The 20,386-nt window shown below is 38.3% G+C and overlaps 1 protein-coding gene across 12 annotated transcripts in view; it reads left to right on the top strand.

Moving 5' to 3' along the window:
- Mkln1 (muskelin 1) overlaps positions 1-20,386 on the top strand; it is a 155,976-nt gene that overhangs the window by 35,304 nt on the left and 100,286 nt on the right. For all 12 annotated transcript variants that reach the window (XR_010065709.1, XM_063286758.1, XM_063286756.1 and 9 more), the window contains 1 exon segment: positions 16,595-16,664. Coding sequence is in view for 11 of the 12 variants with exons in the window: in XM_063286758.1 (XP_063142828.1) it covers positions 16,595-16,664 (70 nt within the window). In the remaining variant the exon portion in view is untranslated.

Consider the following 20,386-nt stretch of genomic DNA (forward strand, 5'->3'; position numbering starts at 1 on the left):
TGGAGTGATGAAAGGCATTCTTTCATTATTGACTTTTTCCTGGGGTCCTGGTTTTAAAGATCACAATACTATATCATATGTCAGTGCCATACATGTTTTCTGACTGGTAATATGAATATGTATAGAGGTATCGCAGTTTGTATATCCATTAGTTGATGGGCATTTGGATTCTATCTATATTATGAACAATGCTTCCATAAACATTGTTTATGTGAGTGTAATATTTTGATTTCTTTTGCATGTATGCCTAGGGGTAGAATTTTTAGATTTAACTATTTGTGCAACTGTCAGGTTTTTGTTTTTTGTTTTGTTTTGTTTTTGGTCAGTTCTCTTTTGTCCTTTGTTATTAAAGAAGTGCCTAAAAACTACTTAATTACTTAATATAACTTTATAAACAAAAGCTCTATATTGACATGACCATATGGGATTAGATTATCTTGCCTTTAACTCAATTGTACTACTTTTTATGACAGGTTAGTCTTTTATCTTCCTTTATTTTTGTTGAGTGTATGTGACTATGTGTATGTGATTGTGTGAGTATGAGTGTGTGAATGTGAGTGTGATTGTGTGTGAGTGTATGTATGAGTGTATGAGTGAGTGTGTGTGTGAATGTTGTGTGTGTATGAATGTTGTGTGTGTGCTCTATACTTTCATCCTTGAAGATCCTTTCCTCCTCCCTATTAATGTGTATACTTTTCACATATTAGTGCTGAGAATTTGATTGAAATTTGGCTTTTAGAATTATATTATTTAAGGATGTGGCATACAGCTTTATTTCCAGCATTCAGGAGGCAGAGGCAGGTGGATCTCCAAGTTTGAGGCCAGGTTGTTCTATATAGCAAGTTCCAGGCCAGCCTAGAAAACAGAAAAACCCTGTCTCAAAACAAACACAATTTATATTGTTTATATATACAATATATAAAATATGAGTGGGTTGGGGATTTAGCTCAGTGGTAGAGCGCTTGCCTAGCAAACGCAAGGCCCTGGGTTCGGTCCCCAGCTCCGAAAAAAAAAAAAAATATGAGTAAGATATTTCTGAAAGGGTCGAAAGTTGTTTATGAACTCGTTCCTCATATAAACGGAGGCATATATTTTTAAAGTGTTCTAACTCTAGATCACTTTAATTTCTCCCAGATCTTAGAATTTTGGGTAGTTGAAAATTCATACATTTAGGTCTTTGGCATTTGTTGAATGAAGTCTTGATTTTCAACAGACTGTGATACTTTGGATGATAAATTTAAAGACAGATTTTTAAAAATATTTTCTTGCTATATTATAGAATTTGAGTTGCAATTAGAGAGCTTTTCAGATTTCTGGCTATCTTTACCACAAAGAATAGGGTACTTTGTTGGCTTCTGGGTACTCGTTGGGCCTGTTGGAAGGTAAAGGGTGAGAATATCTGATGATGCTGTAGTCATCATTGTTCAGTAGAGTGGCTGAGTTGAAGGTAATAAAGGCTGAGTTTAGAGTTTCAGTGGAATAGTACTGCTAAGCTCTTATTTTGTTTACACTCACTTATAAAAGGAATGGCACAACAAGTATCATAAAATGCAAAAAGGAGTGCTGAAGTGTGAAGATGGCAGTCTGTGGAAACATTGTTACTAGAGGGTTCAGGTCTTTATGTCTTGGACAGAGAATTGAACAGGACACAGAAAGGGAGAGGTGAAAGTGTAAGTTTATTAAAAGTGCGAGTATTCGAGTATTCGTGCAGAGTGCATCCCACAGTATGGAAGCAGGCTCAAGCAAGCCTATGACTCAAGAGCCAGGAGTTCTTTTCTGGGAGTTCTTTTTATAACTGTAGGTGGAGGGAGGAGACAACCTCCAGGGGGTGGATTCTTACCCTGATTGGCAAGCGGGCTGCTATAAGTTCTGTTGATCTGCATCTAAGCGTGCTGTATATCCTATAATTTTGAGCTTATGGATGTCTTGAGTATGCAAGATGGTAAACAGAAAGTTTTCCTGACAGACCATCATAAGGACAGGTTGGCATTAGCTGTACCTGGTTCCAATGTCAGTCTAAGCTGGCTTCTTTAGATTTCTTTGTACTATGATGTGCCTGTCCATAAATTATCCATTAGAGAGGAGGTTCCAGGTGTTGCCTTACTGAGAAGGGACAGATAAGAATATATTTCATGAACAGGTGCTGTAAGTCACTGAGTCTTAGACTTGTGTGTCTCAAAATATTGGCCAGTTTGTTAGGACCATCCTAGCAAATATGCCTTGAATGTTCTTATTTAAAGATACATTTTTATTTATGTCTCTGTGTGTTCATGAATGTGTGACACCTATGTGCTGGTGCTGGCACTGTTAGAACATAGATGAAGGCCTCAGATCCTTAGGAGCTGGAGTTGCAGGGAGTCGCATGTCACCAGACATGAGCGCAGGAAGAACAGCAACACTTTTTAGTCCCAGAGCCATCTCTCTAGTCCTTAAACTATTATTTGCTGGTAGAAAGATTGATGGCTCAATTGTCTGAAGGTTGAACAACGATGCTGGTTACCTATAATCTTAACTTCAAAGTCATCTTTGATTTGCTTACATTCTCTATAATTTGAAGATAAGTAAAGCACTCTGAATTTATGTATATTATCTATAACCCATATGTGCCATATGACCATCTTAGTGATTGATAAGGGAAGAATGAACATTTTAGATGCATAGGAAATTACTCCCCTGTCCTTTGAAGAGTTGTTGCAATAAACTAATAGGAGAAAAGGCCCATCATTTTATTAATATGCAAAAGGAAAATGTCAAATCTTGGGGGAAGGCTTTTGTGTACTTACTACCCCCAGCATAATATATGTATTCCTTTTCTATAAAGGTTAAGGAAATGGGGGAATGTTAATCATTTTAGGAAAGTAGTAATGCTTTAGTGGAACTCAATGGGCTTGGAGAACACACTGTGGCTTGAATAAAATCTGCTGCGCCCACAGAATAGATGACAGTGGTTTGTAAATTATTCTTTATGGGATTGAAATAGAAGATAAGTGGCATTTGAAAAGAGTGTGACTAGATATATAAACAGAGTTCAATCTTTGTCCCTGTGATAAGAATTTGGTTTTCTCTTATTAGTGAAATTTCAGTGAGAGACTGAAGGCAATTGTGTTCCCCTTTGGCAGGTCCAGTCAGGATAGGAAGATAGTGAGTATGTCAGAAAACCTCTCCATGTGCTGGGAAGGGTAAAATAAAGTCAGAGGGACCTTGATTCTGAAATATGCTGTTGCCTTTTTTTAAAAATATTTATTTTTATTTATATGAGTACATTGTAACTGTCTTTAGACACAAACTAGAAGAGGGCATCGGATTCCATTACAGATGGTTGTGAGCCACCATGTGGTTGCTGGGAATTGAACTCAGGACCTCTGGAAGAGGAGTCAGTGCTCTTAACTGCTGAGCCATCTCTCCAACCTGCCCTGTTGCCTTTTAGGCTGATAAAGTTCTAGTCTTCAGGCTGTCATTTCTCAGCCCCACACAGTTAAATTGCTCTGCCCAATCCTGTGAGTATGATGTAGTTGTGGACTCATTTAATTTTACATGAACAGATCTGTAGAATGGCTTTAATAGGAGCATATTACTCAGTGACTCGGTTCGGAAATGTTTGTGGGGTACTGTATACAGGGGTGGGTGAGATGAGTGGCTCAGTGGGTAAAAGCACTTGCTGCACAGCCCATGGCCTGAGTTTGATCCAAAGAACCCATGAAAGGAGAGGACTGGCTCCACACAGTTGTCCTCCTGCCTGCACACACAAGTTATGGCGCATCATGTTCCTCCTTCATGTATGCATGTACATGCACATATGTACATACTAATAATAAGTAAAAGTGTTTTAGAAGATAGCACGTAAGTCTAGCTCTTTGAAATCTACAACAAAAATGGTTTTATGGTTGATGGTCTCCCTTATGTTAAGGTTTAGTATATGGTATTGAAAATTTTAACAGTTCTAAGATAAGAATAGTTAATATAGTTTGTACATTCTTGTGAGTATTTTGGGGTATTTCTGAGAAATAACACTGAAAAATACTTTCCAATATGTATCAGGACTTTGGCCTTGGTCAAATATACTGTCATGGGAGTGTGTTGTCAGTGAGTGAGTAGCTTGGGATTAGTGGAAGTTTGCTTGGCCTCTCATTAGTACAGTTTAAATTAGTGGACTCCACTGAGGGAGGACGGCCAGCTCTAGAAAGAAAGAGGTGTGTGGTGGGAAGTGCAGTGTGATAGGACACGGAACAAGGAGGTGCTCTGGCCCAGTCCTGATTCTCTACAGCAGTCTGATTCTCGTATTCTCTCTTCTCATACAGTGTGAGTGGTGTAGGGGTCGATGGTCTTTGGAAAGGGATGGCATAAAGTTGACAGAACAGAAAAACTTCTGTTTTAGGTTAGCATTCACTGCTTCGGGTTCCATTTTAGTTTCTGCATGCATGTGTGCCATTATACTTTTTAAAGATTCGTCCCCCTCATTCCCCTTTTCTAGACTTGGTCCAGCTTCTACCTTTTTTCCAGTTAGCTTTATTTCTGCATTCCCATATAGCTCATTTTCCTCTCTGTATCATGTCTTTTAAGATGTTTTAGAATAAATTTTAAAAGTCAGGCATCACACCCCAGTAATGCAGTAAATTGAATGATTGCCCAGAAAAATATTTTGATTAGTAAAGTTACCTACATATAGGGGAGGGGGAGGGGAATGGGGATGCGATAGGTGGCTTATGGATAGGAAACCAGGAAAGGGAGTAACATTTGAAATGTAAATAAAAAATATCCAATAAAAAAAGAAAATTGGAAAAAAAACACGTTACCTACATATAAATGAGCCTAGTAGGGTGGCTGGGCATAGTTTGATCTCTTAAATATTTATACACTTTTTGTATGTACTGTTGTTTTGTTTAATACAAATGAATGTGTATATTAAAACCAGTAAGCCTTTCCTAAGTCATGTTCATTTTTAATAATTTTTACTTTAGGTCGAAGTAGGGCAATCCTTAGTATTGGAATATGCATGAGACAATTTTTCAGTTTGATTTTTGACCACTGAGAGTTTCCCCATCTATCTCTGCACTGGAATGCTTATTTTCTTTCATTGGCATGCTTTCCCCAGTGGTTACTCTGTTTGCTTGTGTGGAGTATGTAGGCAGGGTTGTGTCCCCAGAGAGCTTTGAATCCTTAGAGATAATTATCACAGGCGCAAACATGCTCAATTCCATGGTGATAATAAGCTGAGTCAGTCTTTCCTTTGTGTGATAGTAAGTAGGTCCTACAGTGACCTTGTGTTTGTATCCAAAATGTCCAGGCTCTATTTGCACTTACGTATTTCTCTCAATCTGAGTGAAGAAGGGCACACTACATTATCTTTTGCCTCAGTGACAGTCTGCCACAAATTACAGCATAAAATAATACATTTATTACATAATACTTAAGTGACAAGGGTTTGGGCATAATTTAGAAGGGTGTTCTGCTCCAAGTCTCTTACAGGACTTCAGTCATGTTCTGCTTCACCAAAGCCAGCTAGGGAGAGTCTATTAGTAAGAGCTAAGTCACTTTTATGTATCTGGAGTTTAGAAATGGCACTACATTGCATTCCTTTGTTATGTTGTTTGAAATAAGTCTCTAGGCCATTCTCCAATAGAGATAGGCCACATGAAGAGGTAAATACCAAGAAGTCATTTGGAGCCTTTGGAATTGCTGTGCTAGAGATGTGTTCTCCTTATAGCTTCATCGATGTCAGTGGTGCGTTAGTAACAACTGATGTCACTTCCACTTCCAGCTTTCTCTGTCACTGTTTGACTCAGAATCTAAACACTCGTATTGTTATGTTCCTTTAACATTCTTTTATCAAGAAGTCTTTCCATCCTCTTGCCATTTTTTTTTTAATTCATTGGGGTTTGTTGTTGTTTGTTGGTTGGTTTTGTTTTATTCTTTTAAGACAGGCTCTAGTATATCCTAGGGTTTTCTCAATCTGTAACCAGGTATGACCTAGAACTTCTGACTCTTAGCCTTTTACCTTTATATTGCTGAGAATATAGGTGTTTGCTATCATGCTCAGTTAGTTTATTAGGAGTTAAGAATTGAACTCAGGGCTTTGTGCATGTTACTAGCTAGGCAAGCTACTAACTTGAGCTATATCCCTACCCTTACCAACTGCTACTTTTAAAGAAACTGTCATTTGCCCTGAAAGGACTTTTATATTTGTGTATGTCTAGTTGCTTTTTCATACTAGCATTTAACTACTTTCTCTAGTTTTAAACAGTACTGGGGATTATATTTTGAATCTTTTTTTTAAAAAAGATTTGTTTAATCTATTTATATGAGTACACTGTAGCTGTTTTTAGACACATTAGAAGAAGGCATCAGATCCCATTACAGATGGTCATGAGCCACTGTGTGGTTGCCGGGATTTGAACTCAGGACCTCTGGAAGAGCAGACAGTGCTCTTAACCACTGAGCCATCTCTCCAGCCCTTGAATTTTTTTTTTTTTTTAAAAAGACTATTCTCTAGGTAATATAATGTGTTTTGTGTTGTTAATACTTCAGGATGCATAATCTAGTGGTAATTTCTGGTAAGATTTCCCATTGGTTTTTTATTACTGGTATTAGCAGTCATTGATAATCATTGTTGGAATAAAAATGTTTAACAAGAGTTATGAAAGTTGGACATACGCAATTATTTTATTTTCACACTTGTTAGTTACAGCCTACCACTAACTTTGTCATCAAACCCAAGGCCTCACCACACACACTAGTTGACTTTTATGCATAGAGATGTCTCAGTGGTTAAGAGCACTGACTGCTCTTCTAGAGATCCTGAGTGCAATTCCCAGCAACCACATGGTGGCTCACAACCATCTGTAATGGGATCTGATGCCCTCTTCTGGTGTGTCTGAAGACAGCTACAGTGTACTCATATAAATAAAAATAAGTAAATAAATCTTTAAAAAAAAGAAATTACCCTCTGATAAGAGCTTTTGGTTACTGAAAACAGGTCAATTGGTAAGCAAGATAAGTGTTTAATTCTTTCTTTTTAATGATCAATTGCAGAATAATGAATTAAGTTGGGTATTTCCCTAGATGTGTAGTTTGGTTTTTAAAAAACTCTTTGTTCATTAGGCTGTTTATATATCTACTATATTTTATCTTTCAAATTTTTAATTAACTTATATATATGGGTGATCTGTCTACATGTATATCTCTTGCACCAGTTGCCTGCCTGGTGCTTGATGAGACCAGAAGAGGGTGTGAGATCCCTAGAACTGGAGTTACACACAGATGTGAGCTACTGTGTGGGTGCTGGGAAGCAAACCTGAAGCCTTTGGAAGAACAACTAATGCTCTGAACTATTGAGCCTTCTCTCTAGCCCCTCCGCTATATTTTGAACAACTTTAGTAGTCATTACTTTTGATGCCAGGTTGTAAACATTTTGAACAGTTGGAGGCTCTAGGCTTGTTCCTATGCTCCTTTGACATGGCCTCATTATTTGAATTTTTTTTGACATAGGAAGTATGTCCTTTATAAACACATTAGTAATAGGATGATATTTAGAATATATAACTGGAAGCTAGGAAAAATTGTTGGCACCAGATTGTCATCTTTTTAAACCTCTATAGGATACATGTCTAGGAAGTAATTTTTAAAGATTAAAACTTTTAAAGATTTTTAAAGAGAAAATAATGTGAATTTTAGACTATTTTAATTTTAGATTGGATTTGCCAGATTGTATTTTTTCATGTCACGTTTGTTATTTAATTTAACGAAACACTGTAATACTTTAATGTGTATGTGTGCTTGTGTGTTGTTATGTACCAAGTACATGGGGGTACTCACAGAGGCCAGAAGAGGGACTTGATCTCTTGGAACTAGTGTGGTAACTGGTTGTCAGCTACTGTATGGATTCTAGGAACTGATCCTGGGCCTCTGAAAGTGTTCTTCCCTCTGGCCCCATTGTTACTGTCAGTGTTGGCAGAATTTCCTGACAGCATTAGTGGAATTACCAGTTTCCCATTTCATTATTTGGGGTACACAAGTGTGTCTTCAAATATAACTTCCAAAGAAAAGCATCAGTATTACTAGGTTAAGTTTAAGAATTCTTTGCAAGCCCAAAGATTATTCAACTGAGGGGGAATTTTAAAAATTGCTTTTAATCTTAAAATAAGTGTTTTTTTAAAAAAATAGTTTCTTATGGTTATATCACTAACTAGATACCCAATCACATTAATTAGCTTCTGCTTATTGTCTTTTTTTTTTTTTCTCATTTGGAGATATTTTTTCAGTCTATTTTCAGTTTTTAGAGATTCTGTTGTTTCTTTATGCCTTGTTTATACTATGTAAAAATATTTCCATTGTTTCAAATTAAGAAAAGTTTTTAGATTTGTGTGTGTGTGTGTGTGTGTGTGTGTGTGTGTGTGTGTGTATGAATGGATGTATGTATGTTTTACCTATCTGTCTGTGTACACATGCTGCCTACCTCTGGAGGTGGGAAGAAAGTCTCTGATCCCTTAGAACTGAAGTTATGGATGGTTGTGAGACACCGTGTGGGGCTTGGGAACCCAACCTGGGTCCTCTCTAAAAGCAACATGTACTTTTATCTTAGGAGCCATCTGTCCAGCCCCTGTGGTTTCAAATTTTAAGCTGTCCGGCTTCGTATCTGTCCCTTTAGCACTTTTTATTCCTTCTAATTTGAGTAGCCATTTTTATTAGTTTTTGGTTCAAGCAAATAAAAGCAATTAGCATGTGTTTCTGTTCATTTACGTGTACTATGGTTTATCTTTATTAATGGAAGGACATCTGGGTTGTTTCAGCTTGGAATTATTAGAAATAAGGCAGTTTTAAACATTTGTATTTTGTTTTTATTTGGGCATAAAATCAGTGATTAAAAGTCTAGGCTGTTTGCTTGTTTGTTTGTTTGTTTTCTTGACAGGGCTTTTCCATGTAGCCTTGGATGTGGTGGAACTTGCTCTGTAGACCAGGCTGGCCTCAAGCTTATAGAGATCCACCTGCCTCCCAATGCTGGCACTAATGGCATGGGCCACTATGGCATGTTTGTTACTGAATTACATGGAAAAAACCTTTGTAAGAAACTGTAGTATATACCTAAAATGGTACAGGTATTCCAGTTTCTGAGTTCTGTGTGTATGTGTGTGTGTGTGTGTGTGTGTGTGTGTGTGTGTGTGTGTGTGTGTGAGAGAGAGAGAGAGAGAGAGAGAAAAGGAGAGAGAGAGAGAAAAGGAGAGAGAGAGAGAGAGAGAGAGAGAGAGAGAGAGAGAGAGAGAGAGAACATGCAAGAGTCTGCTGTTCTCTTCTACCTTATGGTTTTGGGGATTTGAATTCAGGTCATTAGACACTGAGCCATGTCAGTCATCAGAGGTTTCTCTGAATTGGTAATAGCCTTTGAGCCATCACTGGTTTTAAGTTCAGCTGTTCTGATAGGCAAGTATTGATAAATGTCTGTAGACATTTGAGATGGCTATGGTGCTGCACATGTTTTCGTGTGCTTACTCAATGAGTTGTTAGTCGAGTCCTGCCTGTTTTCTAATCAAATTGTTTGTTTTTTTTCTAAAAGCCTAATGGTTATGAATACTTGTGTATTTTAGATGTAATTCCTCTTTCGAACATATAAATAGGTCCTTCCAGGCTGTATATTCTCATTTTATCCTTTTAACAGAGTCCTTACCAGCAGAGCAAGATTTTAATCTTTCTGTAGACTGATTTTTTGCTCTTATAGATTAGTGGGGTTGTGTGTAAGAACTTGTCTAGGATTTAGAGAAAGGATAATCGTGTATTGCGGGTAGTGATATGAGAAAGGAAAGAAAAAATAACATTGTGTAGCTATTATAGAAATAGTACAGAGACCCCTCACAGAACTTTAGGACCCAGCAGCCCTACTCCTGGGTATGTAAAAGTCATTACATCAAAGAGATACCCACATCCCTGCTTATTGGCAGCACTAGTCATAGGAACCAGAATTACAGAGTCAGCCAAGATGTCCATCAGCAGATGAATGGATTTAAAAAATTGTGTGCTAACAAAATGGCTCAGTGGTTAAGAACACTTGCTGTTCTGCATATGATTGAAGTTTTATTGACAGCATCTATATAGTGGCTCACGATCATCTAGAACTCCAGTCTCAGGGGTTCTGGTACCCTCTTCTGGCCTCCAATGCATACACATAAATGATTCACATACACAGGCATACATGTGTATACACAGATTATTTTTAAAGATGTGTGTGTGTGTGTGTGTGTGTGTGTGTGTGTTCATGAATATATGTGGGTGGCAAGGAGCAGGGGTTGGGAAGAATACTGTTTAACTATAAAAAGGATGCAATCCTGCCATTGCATGACTGAAACTTGAGGACATTATGTTAAGTAAAATAAATTAGGTATAGAAAGACAAATATTGCAGAATCTGAAGACATTAATCACATAATAGTAGATGTGCAATAGTACTTAGTAGAAACTAGGAGAGAAAGCAGTCATAGATACAGTTGCTATAGTTCTCATATATTAGAAAATTGGGCAGGTTGGGGATTTAGCTCAGTGGTAGAGCGTTTGCCTAGCAAGCGCAAGGCCCTGGGTTCGGTCCCCAGCTCCGAAAAAAAGAAAAGAAAAAAAAAAAGGAAAAGAAAATTGGGGAACTAATCCAGAGCAATTAATTGTACATGTCAAAATAACTATAAAGACTTGAGTTCCCAGGATCATAGGCATGTTGGTATTTGAGGAATAGAAGTTCTAAGTACTCTGGTTTGGTCATTATATAGTGTATTTGCACATAGATTTGATTTATAATGTCACATAAGTGAGTATAAATATTATATGTTAATTTAAAAAAAATAGAAACCTGGGAGCTGGAAAGATGGCTCAGTAGTTAGAAAGACCATTTGGTAGTCTCAGAGGTCCTGAGTCCATTTCCAGCTTTCATGTTTGTTGATGTACAAATGCCTGAAACTCCAACTCCAAAGAATCTGACATCCTCTTTGGTCTCTGTGGGCACTTAAATGCAGACAAGTAGGCAGGCAGTCACTCACCCAAGTGGGGACACATACACACTCTTTTCTTTCTCTCTCTCTCTCTCTCTCTCTCTCTCCCTCCCTTCATCCCTTCCGCCGTCCCTCCCTCCCTCCCTCTCTCCCTTCCTCCCTGCCTTCCTTCCTCTCTCCCTCCCTTCTTCCCTCCCTCCCTCTCTCCCTTCCTCCCTGCCTTCCTTCCTCTCTCCCTCCCTTCTTCCCTCCCTCCATCCCTCCCTCTCTCCCTTCCTCTCTCCCTCCCAACATACTCTCACACACTTATTAATGAGTCCCCTCCTTCCTTGGAGCTTAGTTTCCATTGTTGCTGGAAAGAAATTGTTGGTTGTGGGTGTGGGTGTGGGTGTGGGTGTGGGTGTGGGTGTGGGTGTGGGTGTGGGTGTGGGTGTGGGTGTGGGTGTGGGTGTGGGTGTGGGTGTGGGTGTGGGTGTGGGTGTTAGGAAATAGTTGGGCATTAAAGCCAGGAATGGAAGCTACTTTGTGCTGGTAGAAATGGAGCCCCCGTTAGGTCCTAGCTGCTGCCAGCCAGGCCATTGCCTCCTTCTCAAGGTTGCCCAGCACCCCTGACTCTGTGCAAGAAAGGACATCTGAACCCCCCAAACCCCAAACTTCCAGGCCTGCTGGTTTGTGTGTTCTGTTCTACATTTGTTTGTTTTGTTTTTCCCTTTTTCTTGCTTATCCTAGCTAGAGGTCTGGAATTTTTGTTTGTTTTGTTTTTAAGTACTGAGGCTTCGTCTTCATTCTTTTTCCATAGTTCTCATTTTTAGTTTGATTTTTACTGAAATTTTTGTTTTACTTTTTATTTTTTGTGATATTCAAGGTTACACGTCTTTTTTTTTTTTTTTTCCTAGCTTTTTAGGGTGAAAGCTTAGGTGGTTGATTTTAAAATCTTCCTAATTTTCTAGTATGTATTTAACACATCTGTTAGTGTTGTTTTCATAGTATTACACCGTTTCAGTAAATTTTCTTTTCTTTAAAAATTTTTTTTATTTAGTTCGATTTATTTCTGTGTTTATCCTGAGGCTTCCTTGATTTGTGTATTATTTGGAACTGTGTTGTATCTACTAAGTATTTTAAGATTTTCTAACTATCTTCTATGAATGATTCTAATTTAATCCCGTTGAGGTCTGAGCTGCTTGTGTGTTCCTAACAGGTTTTCCAGTGGTAGTGAGTGCGCCTGTGTGAGTTGAGGAGAATGCACTTTGCTGTTGGTGAAGTGTTCTGTGTACGTCAGTTACATCCAGTTGATTGACAGTGCTTTTTAGTTCAGTAGTGTTCTGAGTGTCTGCCTGCTGAATCTGTCAGTTGCTGAAAGTGGGAGGTTGGGAATCTGCAATTATAATAGTGCTTCTTGCAATTCTGACAATTTTTCCCTCCAGTATTTTGACACTTTTTTTGTTTGGTACTGTCACATTAAGAATTGTTGTGTCTTCTTGAAGAATTGACATATTTCAGTAATGCCCCTCTGTCCCTGATGATTTCCCCTTCTTAAGTAAGCCTGATATGGATCCGGCCATTCCGCCTTCTATCTAAAACATGCTGCAATTTCATCTGGTTCTTTACATTCCCCCGAGTCCTTCATTTTTATGTGGGTTTCTCATAGGTGATGTATTGGAGCAGTTGTTTTTCTTACCCATTCCAGCATTTTTTTAAGTTGGTTTAGTTCAGCCATTTACATACAAATTGATTATTGATACAATTGGATTGATAGCTACCTTATGTAAAACTGTTTTCCATTTCATACACTTGTTTCTTGCATCTTTTTTCTATCTCTGATTTGAAGTGAGCCTCCAATGTAACTTTATATTTTTACATAGTTATTATATTTCTCTTAAATTTTTTAGTGCTTGTGTTAATACAAGAGTGTATTTTGTACACTTCTAGAGGGTTAGAGTCCACAAAGGCTGGAACAGGAAGCTAAAAATTCACACCTTGAACTGCAAGCTTGAAGCAAAGAGAGCAACTAGAAGCAGGCAAGAAGGCCGTATTACCTGAACCTCCCCAGACAGTGCTATCAGCTGAGGCCCCCGTGTTGAAATGCCCGAGACTGCAGAGGCATTTTCTTATTTAAACCATCATACTGCTTATCCTAAAGATTGTTAAATATGTTTATAACTAATCTAACTCTAACTTTAATATTAAACTACTTATGAGTGGTATAGATACTGATTTTTAGAATATATTCTGTTCCTCTTTTGTTAGGACTGTAGCAGAGTGCCACAGAGTAGGGGGTTTGTAATAGGGAATGTATTGGATTACAGTTTTTGAAGCTGAGCTATCCAAGATTCAGGAACTAGCGTGTGGAAAAAGGTCTTCTGTGGGAAGTGTCCTGTGGCAGAAGGGTAGGAAAGGGCGTGAGGGTAACAGAGACTCTGCTTTATCCTTCCTGAATGTGCTCAGTATGCAGGATATGTGACAAAATCGAAAGAGTCAGGAGTCTGCTTTATGACTACTCATCTCGGGAAGTTCCCGTATTGATTGGGAAAATATTGATTCTTTGTCAGTTTCATACATGTGTACATTGATCTTACACACCCCCAACATGCCATCATGATCCCAACATGTTTCCTTCTCATCTTTATGCCCTCTCCTTTTTTATAAAACAAAGCAACAACAACAAAAAGCTCACTGAGTCCAGGTAGTGCTACTGACTGGACTGTGGACTGATCTTGTTGTGCAGGTAATCAGGTAATCATGATTGCAGTGCGGTCATGAATGTAGCAGCCGTCATGCCAGCATGCTGCATCTTACAGGTTTCCACCCCATCCTTCAACTTGTACATTTTCTCCCCTTTCCTCACTGTGTTGCGGGAGTGTGGCAGAACAACGGAGTAGTTGTCCCATTTGAGTACTTAACAGTCATTTTTTCTCAGTACTTTGACCTAGTTATGACTCTTTTCATTAATTGTTGCTTGCTATCGAATCCGCTTCTCTGGTAGGGTTGAGAGCAGCACTCATCTGTGGGCATAAGCAAATATCTGGAAGGCATTTTGACATGGGTTGCCCCCACCCTCATGACCTGTGATCCCTAGAACCATGGCTTTTTGACTAGGTTTACAGTGCCAGGCACGAATTCCCTTCTGAGGAGCAGGGCTCAGAGCCAACCAGAAAGTGGTTGATTATCCTGTAATCTGTAACCTTCACGCCATTACTGTACTGGTGGGTACTTCTTACCTGGTAAATTAGTATTGTAATGACCAGGATTCATTGCTGAGTCATACCTTTGATGACTCAACTCTCTGACCTGTCTGCGTAGCACCTTCCAGAGTTACGAAGATTAACTGAAGAAGTCTCCAGGTCAGCTCCAGGTTGATTTCTGTATGTCCAACAATCAAATGTGTGCTGAGGGGCAGTAGAGTATTTAAGATCTAGTTTTTGTGGTCATAAAGAGCAGTGGAAATATTGTTTTCAGGAGTGAGGGTGGGGGAGTAATGGAACTTTTTTGATGAATAGCTTACAAGGAAGCATCTCACTCCTGGTACTAAGTTTCATTTAATAACCCATGTCTTCTGAGAAAATTATTGCTCACCCACAGAGGAAACTGTGTTCAAATTCAAATACCTTTACTTTCTTTTTAATAGCTTACAAAGTAGTGGAGGATCTTTAATACATTCTTAGTTTTGACTACCCCTGTCTCTTCCTCCACTTACTCACTATGACCTGCCCCACTTAAACCTTTAACCCTGAGTACTCCCTCTCTATTTGCCTATAGAGTTTTGATGAGAAGTTTAATGTAATTCTTATCTTTGTTTCTCTGTAGTGGACTTTTTCCCACTCTTTGTGACTTTTTTTCATGACTTTCTCCGTGGTTTTGGTTTTCTACTGTTTGAATATGCTATGCCTGTGTGCTAGTTTTTATCAGCATGACACAAACCTAGATTTTCCTAAGAAGAGGGAACCCTAATTAAGGGGTTTCCCCTATCAGAGTGGCCTGTGGACATGGCTGTGGGGCATTCTCTTGGTTAATGATTGATTGCTACATAGGCAAGTGGTCCTGGGTTGTATGAAAAGCAAATAAACTTGAGCAAGCTGTAGAGAACAAGCCAGCATGCCGAGTTCCTCTGCGCTGCTTGCCTCTGCCCCTGCTTCAGTTCTTAGTCTGATTTTTCTTAAACACAGCCGTCTACCCCCTACCTCCCCTGTTTGGTTTTGGTATAGCTTTTATCACAACAATAGAGAAACTTAACCAACATAGTCTAGATGTAGATTTTCTTCCCTGTTTTCTTTCTATTATTATTATTATTATTGTGTTGTATTTGTTTCTTGGTTTTGTCTTGTCTTCCTGGATAGATTGTTTGATATCTGTCTGTTATTGGCTTCTAAAATTTCTCAGTTCCTGTATCTCCTTAAGTATTTCTGTTCCTGTTTTTTTATTGCAGCTATGCATATGTCATAGCTCTTGGATTTCTTGCTCCCCTTAGACACCCCCACTCTCCCCTCACCCCCTTTTCAGCTTGGAATTTTCTGTTAGAATATTTCCAAGCACAGCTTCTTTCTTTAATGTTACTACCTATCCTATGTACTACCTACTTATTTCCTTAGAACCCTTAAAGTGATACTCATAGTTATTGAAAAACATTTCTTTTTTTTTTTTTTTTTTTTTTTTGGTTCTTTTTTTCGGAGCTGGGGACCGAACCCAGGGCCTTGCACTTCCTAGGCAAGCGCTCTACCACTGAGCTAAATCCCCAGCCCCTGAAAAACATTTCTTATCTGGCAATTCTAAAACCTGTATTACCTCTGAGTCTGGTTCTAATATGTTATGTGTTCAAACTTAAAAAGAAAAAGATCTTTGAGGAACCTTTCCCTCTCCGCTCCCAATCTTTCCTTCTCCCTTCTCATGTCCTCTCCTCCCAGTTCCCGTGCAGCCTCTTATGCATTGGGATTACAGGTGTTTGCTTGATACTGTGTTCAGTTCTAGCATGCTTTCTTATTGTGAATTCATTGGTCAGTGTCCATCCAGTTCCTTTTCTATGACATGTCATCACAAGGAGGTAACCTATAACCTCTGTACAACATTGTCTTCCTGAGGTGGTGAGCCTCCAGGCGGGGTGCTAGAAATTCAACACTGGTTCTCTGCAAAAACAAGGTCTTTTAACCACCGAGCCACCTCTGTAGCAGCCCTGTTTGTTTTTTCAGTTGATAGCGTTTGGAAGAATACTAGTCATATTATTTATTTATTTTTTTTAAGTTTCACAGTTAGGGTTTGTGTGTTTTTTTTTTTTTTGTGTGTGGTTGTGTTGGGATTATTTGTGTCAGTATGGACTCTGGGTATTATTTTAGGCTTCCTGTTAGAACCTCATTCTACAGCCTTTGTTTCTATTCTTTTCCAGCTTCTCTCATACCTCTAGATTGGCTCCTCCTTGGCCCAGCATTCTTTCTAATGCTTTTTAAAATTTATATTAATTAGAGGCTTCCTGTGCTTCTTTTTACTGTTTATATACTATTCTCTTTCAAACTGCAAACATTGTATAACTTTGTGGTAGTTCCAATAGTTTTATGATGGTGAATTATTTCCTCTTTTTGACCATTGATTTACTATTTTAACTAATCACTTCAGTTTTCTTTCTTTCTATTCTTTTAATTCTAGGAACATTTTAGTGGATAAACCAAATGATCAGTCTTCCAGATGGTCTTCAGAGAGCAACTATCCTCCCCAGGTAAGATCACATGTAGCAATCTACATTAGACCGTTAGAAGGTGGCATAGATGGGCACTTGCTCAATTGCTGTCTGTTTTCTAGGATCCGTTGAGAGTTGGTTTTTGTCTTTGGGATTGTGAGCAACATTTTCTTTTTGGTCTGTTAAATTTTTATTTTATGGGTAAAAACAATGTAGGATCTGATGAGACACTTTTACTTCCTATTGAAATTTTAAATTCTGATTTATATTTTTAATGTATCAATAAGGATGCAAAATTAAGTTGTTTTGTTCTTAAAAAAACAAACCAACTTATGAAGAAAATGTTAGGTAAAGACTGTAGTGCTGCTCTGTGTAAGCCAGGTTATGTTCTCATTCTGTTACCCTCACATCATTCTGTAAATGTTAGTAAGTTGAACTTTGACTGAGTGGCCTTTTGAGAAAAGTCAACATGATTTGTTACACTATTATTTATTTTTTAAAAATTATGTGTGTATGTGTTGAGCGTGGATGAGTGTGTACAGGGGAGATGCAAGGATGAATTATGAGAGTCCGTCCTTCCATCATACGAGTTTTGCAAGCACCATCACCCGCTAAGCCGTTGTGCTGGCTAGGAATGCTATGCTATGTTCAGATGGCATGCGTAGACGGTGCTATGGCCAGGAGCTGTAGACTCCGTTTTCCTGCTAAGTACTGCTCTTATTTACAAAGATGATTCTTTCATTATGCATGCTTACAGTGTAATAGGCGCATTTATACTGAGTGTCTGTATCTTCGAAGATGTCATAAAGTAGATGGGTAAACAAACAATGTAGTGGAGTTCATGGGAGCCTTGTTTCTACACTTACTTTTCTTTTTCTTTATTTGTCTGTTACAATAGCTATTTGGGTCACTTGATAGTTATATACTTTATCTCAAAATGTTATTTATTACCCAAACATGGTGCCACTATATTGTCAGAGCGAAGATTGTATTTTTATCTACTTTGACATTATTACTGAAATTATAATGTTTTACTGTGAATTTTCCATTTTTAACTATTTTAAAGGTAGTATCATTTAATGTTTTTTATATATTTCTTTCTCATTCATTAAAAAAAGTATTAGTAAGTACTCAAAGGCACCAAATCAAATATTGGGAATAGAGCTGTGAAATGTTTTCTCTGTTCCTGATGAATCAAGCAGAATCCTGAATCAGCATTCCATCTATTTTTTTTTAAAGATTTATTTATTTATTTTATGTATTGTGTACACTGTAACTGTCTTCAGGCACACCAGAAGAGCACATCAGATCTCATTACAGATGGTTGTGAGCCAGCATATGGCTGCTGGGAATTGAACTCAGGACCTTTGGAAGAGCAGGCAGTGCTCTTAACCACTGAGCCATCGCTCTAGCCTAGCATTCCATCTATTGCATCATTGGACAAAAGAAACCTAAAGTTTTGTAATTAAGTAAACTTAGTTTAATTTTGAAGTAGATAACATGTGATCAATGTGTCTTGTTGGAAAAACAAACAAACAAACAAATAAACAAACAAACAAGAATGAAAAGAAAAAAGAACTTCAAGTTCAGGGAGTTGTATTATTTAAATAAATCCTGTCTGTGGGAGATTTGTTACTGGCTCCAAGTATGAAAAACACATACACAGCCTTTATATTTTGATATGCCTTAAACAGTGCAATAGCTGGGCCACTTCCTAACCTCCATGTGGTTAGTCCACCTCCCACCGAGAATCCTGACTTATCAATTACCAAATTCTATATTCTACTGTGGCTGCTCTGTACCCATTGGGCAGCCCTCTGGGCCATGCTCTTCTGGCTCCTTCACATGGCTGGTATGTCTCCTGTCCTCCACTCTTCTCAGTATGCTGTCTCCTCTCTTCCACCTCTCTTGGCAAGGCAGATCTTCCTCCTCCTTCCTCTTCCTCCTCCTCCCAGTCTCAAATCCTGCCTCTGTCTGCCCTGCCCAGCCATTGGCTGACTGCATCTTTATTTACCAGTCAGAACCAACTGGGGGCAAGGACTATCAGTGTCTTTCTCATGCAAACAGTTTTGGGGACCCAAATTAGCATCAGAATGTAAGCAGCATTAGGCCCTCTATGGGGAGTGAGTTGGCCTTAAAGGAATAACGTGAAAATAATGGAGGTCACTCAACACCACCTTTTAGCCTCTATACACTATTTCCTCATACACACAAATAAATACATAAATAATAAGTTCAGGGAGAAATTAATGAGAAATAAAAAGTAGTACCAAAAAATTATTAAAACAAAGAGCTGGTTTTTTGAAAAGATAAACAAGATCTATAAACTTAGACAAAATGACCGAAAGAGATATCTCAAATTTATAAAATTAGAAATGGAAATACTTTAAAAATATCTGCTCACTGAGTGTGATGACACATGCCTTTAACCAAGGACTCCTGAGGTAGGCAGAGACTGGCAGATCCAAGGCCAGCCAGATTTACATAGCGAGTGCCAGACCAATCAGGGCTACTTAGTGAGACCCTGTCTCAATACCCAACATAGGAATGTACATACTTGTGTTCTATTTCGTTGGGAAATCTGAAAGGAATGATGTGTTTCTAGGTTCATATAACCTACCAAAATTAGACTATGGTGAAATAATTTAAACACTTCTGTAACAAGCCAAGAGATTGAATAAATAATAATAAAAAATCTAACTAGAGGGGCTGGAGAGATGGCTCAGCGGTTAAGAGCACTGACTGCTCTTCCCGAGGTCCTGAGTTCAAATCCCAGCAACCACATGGTGGCTCACAACCATCTGTAATGGGGTCTGATGCCCTCTTCTGGTGTGTCTGAAGACAGTTATAGTGTACTTATACATTAAATAAATAAATAAATAAATAAATAAATAAATAAATATCTAACTAGAAAAATATAGTTCCAGTTGGATTCACTGGTGAGTTTTACCACACCTCCAAAGAACTAAAAGTAATTCTTCTAAAATTCTTTCATAAAATAGGAAATGAAAAAACATTACCAAACACTTAATTATAAAGGCAGTATTATTTGTATCAAAATTCTGTAAACACACAGTTAGATTAATCTAATGCCATAAAATTTCTCAGCAGAGTTCTTACAAACTGAATATAGGAGCACATAAAAAGGATCACCACTTTGATCAAGTCAGCTTTAGTCCACAGATATTGGAGGGGCTCAACATTCAGGAATCAGGGAATGTAATATGTCATAGGAATGGACTCAGTGACCATAATTGCATGATCGTCTCAATGGTTGCTAAAAACATTTTTGATATCATACAACTTGTTATCATGATTAAAAAAAAAACCTGAAGTGGGAGCTGAAGATATTTTTCAACAGTTCAGACGGTTAGCTGCACTTCTGGAAGATATGGGTTCAACTCCCAGCACCCACATGGCAATTTAAAACCTTCTATAACTCTGGAGGGTCCATCGCCCTCTTCTGGCCTTCACTGGCACCAGCAATACTTTTATTGCATGCAGGCAAAATACCTGAGGAGCTGTGTAGAAGGAACATATCTCCATGTTATAAAGGCTATATATAACCAATCTATAGCCGACATACTAGATGGGGCAGCGCTCAAAGCATTTCCACTAAAGTCAAAGAAGATAAGGGTGTTCATTTTCATCAGTTATTCTGTACAGTTCTGGGATTCTTAGCTAGAGGGTCAAGACTAGAGAACAAAAGGCATAAAAGTAGGACAGATCTGCAGATGATTATAAGATTCTACAGACTGTAT

This window comes from Rattus norvegicus, chromosome 4 (assembly GCF_036323735.1).
Source record: "Rattus norvegicus strain BN/NHsdMcwi chromosome 4, GRCr8, whole genome shotgun sequence".
Lineage (NCBI taxonomy): Eukaryota > Metazoa > Chordata > Mammalia > Rodentia > Muridae > Rattus > Rattus norvegicus.